Below are 14,885 nucleotides of genomic sequence, written 5' to 3'. Positions count from 1 at the left end.
TGCATCAGCATATGCAGACACAAACTCAAATACCTGCTTGCGTCTCCCTTTCCCTTCTATTTTTGTTACCCAAGTGCATATATGAATGTTTGAAACTCTGACTACAGTCAGAAAATTACTGGCGAGCTTTGTGCATGTTTGTGCTGTGTATCTGTGCAAGAGTGTGCTGTAGGTTTGTATGCATGCACACACATGCTGGTTCTTTGTGTCTGTGTACATTTCATTTGCAGAGGAACATGCAGTTTTGGGGCCAAGCAAATAGAAGAGTCCACTTTCTGATGCTGCCCATTACGGTGTTTGCACTAGATGACAATCTGAGCTCTCAGCTACATGTGTAATAGGTACCATTGTTTATGTATAGTACATATCAAGCTATAATTAACTGTAGATGACAATTACAAATAAAACTATGCTCCTGGGTTTCCAAGACACCAGAAAAACATACACACACACTTCTCATTTATACACAGAAATGCTTCCAAGAAAAGTAAAGTAAAAATATGTTTTATTGCATTTGCAATTAAAATAGGTTTTAGTAAAATCCATGTTCATCATGATGTTCATGGCTTTTACTGTAATCCTCTGAAAATCAAATCCCTCAAGATGGTCCAAGTTGGATGCCCATGAAGTGACTCACCCAAATCATCCTAGCCATTTTTGAAAATCTTTTCTCATTTATGATTCCTTTTATACAGTGTCTCTCCAGTTCTACAAAATTCCTGTCTGACTACTGCCTTACAGCTGGCTGATCTGGCTGTCCACAAGGATCAACCCATCTGGGAACAGGAGCAAGGTAACAGGTCATGTATACATGTGGAGAAAAGCCTCGAGAGCTTTAACAGGCTCCCAGAGGTGATTTCCAGTCTTGAGCCTGCCCAGCCACCCCCGCCGATAAATCCCTACTGATAGACTAAGTTACATGTTCAGAGGCATAAAAGGACCTACCTTCATTGGTAGGCTGCAATAGCAACAGAAAACTCAAGAGGTCTCAGAGATCCAAGCCTCCCTCGCTACACTAGCTACCGCAGCAAAGAAGGGAGGAAAACCTGACACAGCCCCAGAGCAGTACTTGTTGCACATAAAGACTGAGATAACTCTGATGGAAGAAGAGTGATCTTTCTTCTACACAAGTATAAATGTAATGTACATTTCTAATTAAACTATGTCCACGTCCACACAGCTACTTTAGCTCTTTTAGTCCTGTCTACCACCCCAAAATCTCACTGTCAGTAACCAACCAGTGAGTAAACACAACATCCCAGAAGCTCAGGGGCTGCCCTGGTGGGCACTGCAGTGGTAATGCTGCCACATTTCTATTTGTCACTACACACCTTCCCAACTACCTTGTTTTCTTTTCCTTGAAAACAGGCAAAACCAGTATCAAATTTAATTCAAAATGGCAACTCTTGCCTTCCTCTGAAATCCTGCTCTTTGCAAGACAGAAAACTTTGAGTCAGGTCCTAGGTCAAACAGCCACAAACCTTAGAGAAGTTGGTATGTTAGTCTGGACCTGAACTTCACAGCTTGCTGGTTGATGGATGGCCTAGAGCATATAGCTTATATGGGAAAGAACATGTGCTTGAACTTCACAGCCTCCTTCTTTTCATTTGTGGGATCAGATGCAAGAGACAGTTCAGGAGACCCTACAACAAGTTAAGAAATATAAGAAGTACCTACAAAATGCAACTTATTATCTAGTGCTTATTGGCTTAAGTGGTCCCCAGCAACCCAAATGCTGTCAAGGAGATCTCAGATTTGGTTCTGTCATTCTCTGTCTCCACTTTAAAATAAAATTAAAAAATGAAATAAAATTAGATTAAATTAAATTAAAATATAGGTGCACCTTTGAGAAAGCTTGGGTATTTATTGCATTGGAAAACCCAAACCCTACAGTTGCTTTAGAGAAATTTTCAACTGAGCTGAAATTTTTTCTTCCTGCTACCATGTAAAAGAACTCCTCCCTGCCTTCCACAAGCCCACCAGGAGGCATGAATTAGAGAGGAAAATAAACTTCAACCCGGGTTGAGGGTGAGAAGTGAAAACAGAAGGGGCAAGGAGAATCCCAACAATAGGAAAGTAACAGAATAAAGTGAATGCAGATGGTTCCACTCCTGTTACTTAATCAAAAGGCTGTGCAGAGTCACTAGAGCCAGCATAAAGTCATGTGTTAGAACAACAGCTGATCTGTATTAAAGAAGATTAACTCGCAATGCTATGGTGGAGGGCCTGGGATTATTTTATGTACTTCCATTGCCGAACAAGCCGTCAGCACAATTACTGCCCTCCGATGTGAATGACTGATCTGTAACCACAGCTAAACAGCATGCTGCTTAGGGGCCTGGGTGCTTCATGAAGATGAATTTCCATACCATCAAAGTGCTTTTAATGGGCTTCCTGATCCAACCACAAGGCCTGCTTTGCAAGTATATAGAACTCAGGATGAAGGCTTCCTGTCCAAAAGGATTTGGTCGGTTGTCACTTGACAATTCCCAGCCAGCACAAGGGAGGAGAGGGGGGAGATAGGTAGAGTTGTCTCTGCTTTGGAGGATTAAAAAAAAAAAAAAAAAAAAAAAAAAAGGAAAGAATAAAAGGGTACAGATGCTTTCTGAATGCAACCAACTGCTGTATCCACAGCTGAATTCAATGCGCTTAACAAATAACGGCAATTTAGCTATGCTTGCGAGGAATAGCTTGAGTCACTTTGCATTAGCATCTGGCTGAGTGTTAAAGTCATTTCTACATGGGGAGCAGAGAAAAGAAATTTCTGCTCCAAGCATCCTTTCAAGAATGCTTAAATATTTGAATATAAATTCCTTTGTGCTTGTGATCACTTCTTCTTATATCTGACACTCTGCTTTTCCCTTTTCCCTTCTGGTACTCTTCTATGTGAAATGCCGTAAACATGCTCCATCCCTCTCTTTCTTTCTCTCTCCCTGTACCAATGCTCTTATAAGAGAGACTGTATGTGCTGCCGGATACCTATTACACTGACCTCTTTTTTCCTTCCCCTTCCTCTCCAGGAAGTGCATGAAATTGGAGTCATTTCTACATCACTTATACCCAGGACAGGCTGATGAAAAAAGTACAGTAGTGAGAGACTCACATGGACATTTAACATTCATTCCCCAGACTGCTGGCTTCTCACAGCTTATTGATCAAACTCCATCTAAAAACAGGGAAAATGGAAAGCTATCCAAATTAGCAATCTGCTCATTCTGGACAATATTGTTTGACTCACAAGCTTCCTAGGATGACTGACTTTCAAGTTTCTGCTAAGTAGCTGATCATTTTTATTCATTCTATTTATCTGCCCATCTCAATGATTCACACAAGGTCTTACAGTGAAAAGCCCTAGAAGAGGTTTTAGTAAAATGCAGTTTGCACCAAAGTCATTTTAGCTGTACAGAACAATAAAAACTGTGACATCTCAGAAGATACTGCAGAGGAAAGAGAGGAATTGAGGAGGAAGTCTTGTTATGCACATAATGTTGAGACACACGCAGGAGTTGGGATGTATATCTTAAACAGCAGGATTATAAGGACAGCTTACTATAGATGTGGAAGCAAGGACTGGCTGATGTATTTACTCTCTGCAAGCCAAAACAGTGCATGGAAAGACATCAGCTACTTCCAGAGAAAAGCAGGAGATCATACTCTCTTCAGCAGATGCGACAGATAGAGCACATAGAAATTTTCTAGAGGTATTTGCTTTCGCTATGTTGTTACAGTAGAACTTCACAGACCAGCTCAAAAGTGGAAGGCAGTAAGGCCCATGCATTCTGCTGCTTCCACATGTTTACTGCAAATATTTGGTGCATTTTGTGTTGTCAATTCTCCATTTCTTCTATTCTGTTAAGTCATCTAACATGACATGACAGTGCTACATTGCAATGGTCACAAAATATAATACATGACAACCTCACAAGGCTAAATACCCAGAAGCTGAGCCTGACTATCAGCAAAGCTTATGCTCCTAAAGAAGCTTGAATATTTTCAAATCCAGCTCATCTCACAAACACATGTAAGCATTTCCATAAAGCAAGATTTCCACTTAGACCCAGAGATTTCCAATATCACCTTGCCATAATACATATTGACAGGCTGGAACAGAGAATTAGTGGCCTCCAAAGTTCTTATGATGGCTTTAACCATTTCTGCTGCCTCCCCCCTCTCCTCAAAGTTTCTTCACATCTTTCTCTCATTTTTGTTGTGGTTGTGGTTTTCATTTTTCCTTTTGCTTTTTTGAAAGAAGCAACTATTTTCTTTAAAATTGTGAAGAAGAAAATAGAGCAAATAAAGGGAGGAAGAAACTATGCAAGTAAAGGCAAATGCAATCTCTAGGGGTTTGCAAAGGAAGACTCAGACACTGACCTTTTCTGTCCTGCAGTTATTGAGACCCAGGCTATTCACAACAGCCACCTTCCCATCCAGCACCTGTTGTTCTCTCCGAAGTTGCTCCTTCATCTGCCGGGCCTCCTGGATTGCCTTGGTAACAGCATCGTGGTCATTTAAATAACCTGACGACGTGATAGAAGAAAGGATGTCTTAAAAAAAGAAAGTTACAAAAAAACACTTTAGCTTTCATAGATGAAATTCATCAATATTTCATCATTATTCATGAGAAAGAATTAAAAGGCAATGTCCACAAACCTACCTAAGCTTTGAAATTCTGTTGCTGTTATGGTAGAGCCACCTGGATATAAAGCATGAGAAACATCAGTGCCAGAATCATCATCCTGACATCTGATCCCATTAGTTTCAATATTTCCTTGACACTGCAAAGGTTAGCTCTGTGGTTTGCATGCAGCAGGATGTAACTGGATAAGAGTTAGGGGAGGCTTTGATCACGCCAGCAATCCCAAACTCTTAAAAATAGATGGTTTTATTCTTTCCCATCTTAAAACTTGTGAATACATTGCAATAAACCACAGGTGGCGGTGGTTTGCTATAGATATGAAACATAATGGCTCAGAAGAGAAGCCTCATCCCCTGCCTGCTCCCCACCACCACCTGTCATTCAGAACTGCACAAGAAACCACAGCTACATGGACCTACATTCCCACTCCTATTCACGCCACTAATAGTAGGTCAAACGTCCACTGTTTTGCTGCAAATTCACAGCCTAGGGCTTAGCTTTAGTAGTCGCTGAATTATTTCCTTTTAAAATGTTACAAGCATCACCAGCAGAGCTAATACTATTTAATTTTAAATGTGACACTTTGTCATTTTTTTTCTTCGGCGTACTGTAGATTATACTTATTATGATCTGCATGTGATTTGCAGGATAGAATACTGATGGGAGACTCCAAGCCCCAGTCTATTTTTCAAACATTAAAGGAGAGGCTAATATCTACCCATCTCCCTCCCCCTCTCCACATACACGCACATGCACACACACTTCTTTCTGTCTTTTAACTAGGGCATAAAAATGGCATAAAATGAATCTGTAATATGAAATTGCCCAGAAAAGGGACTTCTGTTTGTGACATGAGGCTAAATCTAACCAGATCCATTGGTGAATTGTGACAGATGGAGGGACTGTGAGACAGAAGGCAGGCACTAATCACACACAAAATGACCGGCTTGCCTCAACATGTTCCATGGATTCCAGCAAACTTTACACCCTAATCCATTTTTAGAACAAAAAACATCTGGGCCATAAATCCTCTAATCTGCCAAAACACGCTATTAAATCCCATGATTTGTTGAAAAACACTAAGATTAAAGAAAGGAAATATAAAATGGCTAACTGCCGTGTTAGGAAAGTGTTATTAATACTCTTTCTTTGTCTCAATTATGAATGTTCTGTTCCTAAAGAGCCTTGTCTAATCATGTCAGATTACACATCCTTGTTGTATTGCTAGACTCTTCTATCTGATCCACTGATTGCCAAAAAACGTAGGACATTGTCTTGCTGCTTAAAACATTTCAGGGGAAGAAGCTGATGTCAGATTAGTTCAGTGCTGCACTGCTACAAGGATTTCATTAGGGGTTTTGGCTTGATTGTGTTTTTTTGTTGTTGTTTGTCTTTTTTAGATTACAGATGCAGTGGGCAAAAACTAAAAAGAAAAGTTTCAGTGCAGTTTGACTGTTGCTAATTTTACTAACGGGTAGCTTTTGGCTAACTACCCAAAGACTTTTAAACGAACCAACTTGACCCACATTGTTTTTATCAACTGTCCCTGTTCAGCAACTCCCAGCCAACAGAATTCCATTAATTCCAGCTTCCCCAGTATAAGAAAGGATATAACCTGCACCAACACATATCTACCAGTTGATTTTTTTTTTTAAACATCCATTTTAACAACTTGCTTGGTTTCTTCCCCACTTTGCATCTGTTACTGATGAAGCTTGCATGTAGTCAGAATAAATTAAAAAGGAAGCAAACAAACAAACAGTAGTATTACTGCTGCTTGTGCTCTTGATTAGGCTAGGTATAATACTTCCAATCTGTAATACAGCTGAATTTGCCTAGGAACTGGAATTCATGCCCTTCTCCAGACTATTTGGCTTTTCCTGAATGCTGCTATCTTTGAGACAGTTTGGCACATGACAGTGAATAAAAGCAAGCACTCCTTATGTTTTTCAGTAGCTGCCAAGACGCTGGTGTGCAGGGAAATGATTAATATAGAAGCGAGTTGAATGTAAATTATTGTTGTTTAGGGTAGGTGGTGAATTATTGACAGAGAGGGGAACCGTATTACATAAAATGCACTTAGTTACAAGGATTGCCAAACTAGCACAGAGATGTTGAAGATAATGGCAAAGGGCAGAGAGAAGTCATTTCTGTTTTTAGTACACAGACATATGCCTGTTCCCACAAAGAAGTGCTTGGATTTAAAGTCATACATGAAGTCATGACATTTGTGACTGCTCAGTCTGTAGCATAATTTATACACCATAAGGAAAAGTATTATGTATGTGTATGCCCAACTGCAGCTACACTTTTAATCACAGGAAGGTATAAGTTTATATTCCCCAGACAAAGCAGAACACATGAGCATTTCTCCATGCCACTGGAACCACGCAGCCTTAAGAACTTCTCTCAGAGAGTGGTTTTAATTTGAAGTTAGTGGCAGTGAAAGGTGACAGCTCAGCTACACCCCAGCAAGGCGGTTCAGGCACATCTAGGGCAGACAACCCTTTTCTTGCATTGACAGTCCCGATCATTCAAATGGTGGAAATAACTCTCTGGCAAGTGACTGCATATTTCTCAGTGACCTTTCCTGGAGAGATCCATCTCTCAAGTTAAAAAGTATACCAGTCTCTCTACCAGTCTCTCATAGTACCTTTATTAAAATGCTACCAAGCTGTTTTTGTGGTGTAGCTCCTACTGGAGGGTGACTTAAAATTTCATGTTCTTTTTTTTCTAAGATCACCAAATGATTTCAACATGGTAACGAGCTATAATTTTGGTTGGACCTGACCTAGCAGTTAGCAGGAACAGACTCTCTGAAGTGTTCATAAGCCTTTTCTTCATGTAGTCCTCCATAAAGAATAGAGTTTTGTTAGAAGTAGGCTGTGTCTGTCCAGTTCCTGCTCCACAGTTAGAGATTCCTTATCTTATATATACTGTATGCACAGTTATACTGTTCAGCAACCTCAAAAAGTCACTTTCTATATTTGTAGCTAGGAGATATACAGCAGTGAACTCTATGTCATTAACAATAACTTAAGTATGTTATCTTTTTCTCCACAGTTTTCCATGGTTTATTAATGGTATAACACATTAATTCTTCTTACAAGAGTGACCTTTAAAGCTTCATTCATCCTCACAGCTTTTATCCAATTACATTATCACTCATTACAGGTACAGCATTTCAAAATCTGCATTTTGTTAAAAGAAGTAAATTGCAGGGGTCTCAAACCTATGAAAAATATGAGGTGTGTAGTGAAAAATGATTGAAGAAGAGAGAACAAGAGATGTCCTGCCACTGAGATGCAGGTCAGGTGCTTAATACCATATCTTAATGTGGTGCTCAGTCTACTGAGGACAAAAAATTTGATGTGAAAAAACTGAAATTTGGCGCACTGTACATGGAGAGCAATAGAGCCAACCAAATGAAAGATGAAATACGTTATTATCTACCGTTAAACATGTTAAACAGTCTAGGGCTATTAAGAATAATACATGCATTAACAATTAATGATGAGATATTTATGAAATGTTTACACAGTTGTAACTTTTCATACCAAATAAAGTTATTTTCTTTTCTATAGGGCACAGGAGCATATTTACTGTCTGATGTACAGAACTCTCATCAACATTAGCAATAATCTTGTATGCACAGTGTTTTGAACACTGAAGATAATTGTTCAGGTAGAACATGGACTACCAGAGAGCTTGGAAGAGAACCACAGAGAAACAAAATAGTTTCACTACACAGCACTGAGATATCACAAAAGTTGCTTCTGATAGGTCTGACTCACAGTTTCATTCATTTTCTGTGCCATCTCTGAAAGTGACCAACTGGAGATGTTTCACAGTAGCAAAGGTACAGCAGTCTACATCAATTCTCTTAGCACAACTTGATTTATACACTGAGATCTTAGTTCATATTACATTCAAATACTTCTTGGAATAAAATGTTTCAGTTAGAAGGATGCAGAATGGGATGTGTACATTTTTTACTTACACACATGCAAAGAGCAGTCCCTTTAACACACAGGACTTGCAAAATCATTGCTAGGACCATTATTATTTAGATAGTCTATAGGCAAAGAGGTAATATTGACAGGAGGAAAAATTAATGCTATTTTCTGCCACAATGTTAAAAGCAGCCAGTCAAGACTATTCACAAGATACATCACAAATCTTGTGTTTTGTTTTTTTTTATTTTGAATGAAGCTGTTAGTAGTTTTGCTAGTTAGACTGAGATAAAATAATGGCCCATGCAGTTTTTTGGTGGACTAAACATTAAACCTGTATTTTGGCAAAGATGTATTTGCATATGTAGACGTTTATTTATTTTTTTTAATTTGATTCATCACCTGCTTTTTTAAAGATGATGTGGTATAATATCACTTATCTTTAGTGCCTGCCATTAGACAGGTGTCTGTCTTTAACATATGCTGTTAAACAAACAGCATTTATTGACCATTATTGATAATGCATTATGTGAAATAACACAGGATTTTGTTTTCCGAGTCTGTAAATGTTAAAATACTCCTCTTGAAATGGTAAGTCTGTTGCAGATTCTTTATTGGTATCAATAAATGCAGAATTATGGTCAGCCTCTGACAGTTTGTACACTGCTGTCTGATAAATGCCCATTTTCAAATAACACCTATTAACCATTATGAGGAAGGTCAAATGAAAGTGAGCTTACCTATTGTGTTAGCTCTGGCTGAAGGACTAGCTAATGTTGCTGGCACAGAGGATTTTAGTGAACTGGCCCCACTATTTATTCTCAGAGTTGGCATATGAGGAGAGGTGGGTGATGTGGGAGACTTGCCATCAGATGTCTTGGGTTTGGCTGAAAGGTTCAGAGGCTGGGCCACTTCATCCTATGATGAGCAGAAGATAAAAGAGTGTTATCAAAAAACTGCTGTTGGCACACCACCATCCAAGCAATTCAGCTGTTTTCGGCTCATAGGAACCTCTAAACCTGTAAGGTTGTATGATACATATTAAGATCAAATGTGATACCATCTTGCCATTCCAGATCAGAACTGAGATGACTGATGGATTAGTAAATGAGCCTGATACAATCAGAGAACATTCTCCATTTGCACTTTGTTTTTAAGAACAGTCCCTGAAGAAACTCTTCATATTAGTGCTTCTATGATGAAAATTAAGAGTATTTTTACAGTTATATTTTATTGTATTTAAAACTCAATATGGATGGAGAGAATTTTTACTTTACTTTTACACTACCATACAAATTGGGCAAAAATGATTGAGTAGGCTTTATTGTTGTTGTTGTTTTGTTGCCTTTGGTGTTGGTGGTGGTTTTTGTGTTTTTTTCTTTTTTTAAACTTGTCCTTTCCTCTGAACTTCCAGGCTTAGAATTGCAAGTACAAAAATATCATAAGAAACATAACACTTCTTTCCCACCACAACAAGAGTGCAGGGAGAAACTGCAATTTCTTTCCACAAAATTTGAAACAATAACCTGGATAATTCTGCATAAGCCCCTGTATTTTCTCATCTTTTCCTGAGCTGGATTTCAAGATTTGGGTAATCATTGCAATGCAAAACCAGAATATCTGGAAGACATTTTTTGCAGGATAATTGGAATTATTCCTAAACCTAGCTTGATTATATATAGTAACTGACAGTGCTATAGAACACATTAAAATTCAGTTATGTGCTTTTCTTTGACCATAATAGCAAGGAAAAACAACAACAACAACAAAAACAACAACACAACAAAAAGCAAACAGGCAAGGGAGAAAAACCTTTTCAGCAAAGGATACTTTAGAAATCACTTTAACTGACTTTTAAGTAACCAGAAATAATGTATATGGTATTAGAACCATGTAGATATCAGCTTTGCTCTCCTCTCAAACTGACTTCAGAAAACCATTCCTTAAGCAAAAGAAAGTGCTACAACACACAATGCTATTTCAGCTCCAGGCACTGAAGAAGTTGATTCTGATCTCTGTAAGTTGTAAGTACACTCACTCTTAAAGAATTATTCCTGACTTACAACAATGCAATGCTGACTGGAATTAGACTTACAATGTTTGAGTGCTTTAGTGTTACTGCTAAGGTATCTGCAACTACGATCATACAATACTGACTCTTTTCCATAGAGAGTGGTGTGCTGCAGCAAAGAAGGAATTTTATAGTCAACTGTCACATGTGGAAGTATGATTAAATGTATGTCTCCAAACACAAGACAATTTTGAAAATTTGAAAATATGAAAGTACTTTCATATAACTTTTCAATTACATTAAAGAAGCAAGCTCTGAGCTAAGCACTTTTGTTATGTTTAATCATTTTCAGTAGTAGATAAAAGTAGTAAAATAGTAGACAAAAGTAATTGTAAAAAAATTATTGTAAAAAAAAAAAAAACACTTTTGTAGTAGTAATAGTTAAAAATAAATTTAAGCTTGGCAAACAATTGTGTCAAGAACATAATAGACAAAGGTGTTATCCTTTAAGTAGTGTTTAAGCCATCCTAGTTGCAACTTGTGCATAACAGTAAAAGCGGAAAAAACAATGGATTGAATTGGTCATACTCTCAGACTCATCTATTGTATTCTCAGAAGGCAGAGTTCTGTTGATCTTCTAGGAGACTTAAGCTACTGGGTTTAAAATGTTGCCCAGCTCAATCAACATCTGACATTATAAGACGGTACTCATTCCTTTACAGAAATACAAAACCAACTGTATTAGAATAAAATGGATTAAAAGACATTAAATGGAAGGGGACTTGCTCTGCTGTTCTATTGATTTCAATTTAAAAAAAGCCCACAACAGTGCAACTATAATATTGTTATATCAGTACTGAGACAATTGCATAAAAGTCTAAGTTCAAACTAACCAGTGAACCAACCAAACACAGTGACTGACCTGGGCCAGACAAGAATCCCTGAAGAGCAAAATCATCTATTTGAAAGACAGTATCAGAAGCTTTTATTTCAAAGAACATTCCGAAATTCTCACTGGAACTCAAATATATAAAAAATTCAGGCAGAGAGTTTATAAATCCTACACTGAATCATGAGTTGATAATAATTTAACTTATCCTCTTAACCACAGTGGAACCATTTATTCCATGGGAGTCTAAAAAATATCTGGGAGACAGGTAATAATATACAATTGTGTTAAATGTGAAGATAACTGTTAGGATCTTCAGTTCTATACTCAGTAAACTATTTTACTCTTTATCCTATCTGCAGACATAAATTCAAAATTCTCTAAATGAGTTCCTATTCTCTGCTCTTCCAGTTTAAATCACGAACTGCACTGTCTTCATTCATTCTTGAATTGCACCTGTGTAACTTAGAGGAGAATTGGGTGTTGGCCTGATTTTGTCTTTGACTATAAAATCTTCCATTTAACATTCTGCCACATTATAGAATAGCAGGCTTCACTTTCAGGTATGTCAAGACTGCATATAGTTGCAGCACAAAGACAGCTAGGGCAAATAAGAGTAACAATAATAATAAAAAATAGATGTAGCATATTCACTCCAGGTAGATTGTATCTTTATAGTCAGGAGATTTGATTTTATGCAGTGGGATACTGGGCACAGAACCCAGAACTACTTGCTGCACTTAGTTTTTATTAGAAAAACCTCAATATTAATTGGTCCCTGCCTTTTTCTGATACGCAGTTATTCTCAGATGCCATTGGTAAAGATTTTTTTTTCAAGCCAATATTGTTTAAAGAGTTAAACAAAGTCAAACATTTATTTATATATCAGCCAAAACGATTAATACTTAGAGCAGAGGACATTAAGACCCAAAAGGCTTGTGATAATATAAACACAGATGTGATGAAAGTAAAATATGATCTTGATTAAAGGTTATGAAATGTTTCCTTTAAAGTAGCATATTTGTCTAGCAAAAAAAAATAAAAAATCCAACACACACATGCACAAATAAATGTAGAGAATAAAGCATAAGCAAAAACACACAATGAGGAGCAATGGGGGGCTAAAAAATTGAAGTACCCACAGCAAGAACAAACCACTGGTAAGATATTCCCATCCCCTGTACCACAGCAGTGTCAGAATGGTTGTAGTTAGTTGCTATTTTAGGCCAAACTGGTGCTTCGCTTCCCAGGATTGGAAGGCTGTCATTAACCAAAACTTTGGAGCTTATGGAACATTAGATCCTTGATTTGATGTAGATTTCTTTTTTTTCACCTGATCTAACATAAGAGGGGAAAAAGAAGAATCCTTTATCTACACCAAAATTTGGGAGATATACAGAATATTCAAGAGCTGAGTTCTGTAACTTCATTCTACCTGGTTTTGTACAACTTTGAGCTTTCATATTTAAGCATCAGACATTGGAAATCCCCAACATAAATGTCTGACAAGCAACATTTAAGTAGAAATACTGCTGATAAGTTGAGTATTCATAACACTGCTGTTATAAGGTTTGTATGGTCCTTTGAAAACATACAATCCTAGATGAACACAAAGCGCTTAAAATATGGGAGGCAACATGAGAGAGAAAAGGAAAAGATTTGGTGATGGTCATATAGTAATGTAGCGAGTTTCAGATTTTAGAATTTCTGACTCACACAGCCAAACAGTGTTACAAATAGGTGGCTGAAATGATGTCTTTTTATGTTTCAGTCACACTGTCTCTATTTACTGCCTCCTAAGATAAAAGGTTATTTTATAACTGAATATGTAGAAAGAAGGAACTGAAATCTGATTTTGAGAATGTCTCTGAATCACTTCTTAAAAATTGTGCCATTTCAACACTAAGAACTGAATAGAAGACCAATAGCCCAGATGAATGAACTAGTCTCAGAGACTGAAAAGAAGGTGTGTGAAGGTGTGTGGGGAGGAAGAACTTAGACAATCTGGATTTTATAATCTCACTTCTTTTCACATATTTTAAAGATTGGAATACTATTCAAATAAAGTTGCTGAATTATTGTACTGTAATTTAAACACAAACGGTGCATCCCACTGTGGCACACACTGAAGGTCCAGGTTGTATGGTTTATTACAAAATTATGAACTACTCTGTGTATCATCTAACTGGCTATACAAATGTGCTTAAATGGCCTGGCATGAGCACAGCCTCGCATGCTCTACTAAAGAGGCTTTTCATGACCTCTGGGAACACATTTGCCACATCTTGCTGCTTATTTAAATGACCTTGACAGTACAAATTACAGCCAAATGAGTAGAAATAAGGAGCCGGAGAGGGGGTTTCTAAAAGAACGCACCTACCACTTCACCAGAAACAAAGCCTCATTCCTCTACCCTGTTTCTGTTTCTTTGTGATCTTCATTTCAACAGAAATGCAAAATACAGAGCACTCACTGCTATGTCTGGGGCAGAAGACAAAGATGCTATTGTTGCACACTGAACAATGCAGCCCATCAGTGGCTTGCTTATACATTCAATCTCTTGCTCATCCAGAACCCTCTAACCAACATGTAACAGAAACAGAGGTAGGACAGCATATATGCAAATAAAATCCTTCAGCATTATTGTCCCTTCCAGACTACAGCTGTCCACACACTCTCACAAATATACTGGCAGCTTTCTTCACATTCCCTCCCCTTCCTTCTTCACTCATGGTGAAATTATCAATAGTGATAATAAGAAGCCGAGAGGTAATGGCAGTTGTGAAACATGTTGTATAAATGAATCATGCTGCTGATATTATCCTCACTGATGAAATAATTGTATTAAATTAAGCAGGGATGTTCACATGACAGGATGGGTGAATTAGATAATGCTCATCTGCAGCTGCACCTCCTCCTGCCACATTCTCAAGTTTTGATTAAGAATAATGTGTCCCTTCCTGCAAAGGTGGAAATTTTTCTAACTACATAGAAAGAAAGAGATGTAGACTTATAAACAGGCATCTCAGTCATGACATGATAATAAAAACAGAATTATTCTTCAGGTGCAGAGAATTCACTTTATTCTCCTGTATCTCTTGCCCATGAGTTTGAACACCAAACATAGAAGGTACAACCAGACTCTTTTCACGAAGGACAAGAAAGGCACCAAGATAAGACAGAAGAAAGATACAAGATAAGACAAAAGGCAAATATTAGAAAAAACTGTCTCCTTCCTTCCTGGTCCTGCAAAGTGCACAGACTTTTTGTTCTGTGATAGATACAGAAACATCTCAGCCTGAATTTATTCAAAGCAAATTTCTTTTTTTTAAGGTGTTGCTTTGCTGAGTGTCGTTCTTCAAACATGTTGCTCTCAGAAACTGGACACATCGTAGA

At 37.7% G+C, this 14,885-nt stretch overlaps 1 protein-coding gene across 9 annotated transcripts in view; it reads right to left on the bottom strand.

Annotated features, from left to right (window-relative positions):
- The window catches only part of SOX5 (SRY-box transcription factor 5), a 292,593-nt gene that overhangs the window by 26,718 nt on the left and 250,990 nt on the right, over positions 1–14,885 (bottom strand). For 6 of the 9 annotated variants that reach the window (XM_082761276.1, XM_082761277.1, XM_082761278.1 and 3 more), the window contains 2 exons: positions 9,330–9,507; positions 4,372–4,544 (listed from right to left, as the gene is read on the bottom strand). In XM_082761276.1, coding sequence (XP_082617402.1) covers positions 4,372–4,544; positions 9,330–9,507 — 351 coding nt within the window. The remainder of the gene's footprint in view (positions 1–4,371; positions 4,545–9,329; positions 9,508–14,885) is intronic. The other 3 variants (XM_082761279.1, XM_082761280.1, XM_082761284.1) reach the window with 1 other exon arrangement.

This window comes from Aythya marila (genome assembly GCF_965140915.1).
Source record: "Aythya marila genome assembly, chromosome: 1".
In the NCBI taxonomy this organism is placed as follows: Eukaryota; Metazoa; Chordata; class Aves; order Anseriformes; family Anatidae; genus Aythya; species Aythya marila.
Note: the sequence above shows the minus strand (reverse complement) of the source record. Positions and strands in the feature narration are given on the sequence as shown.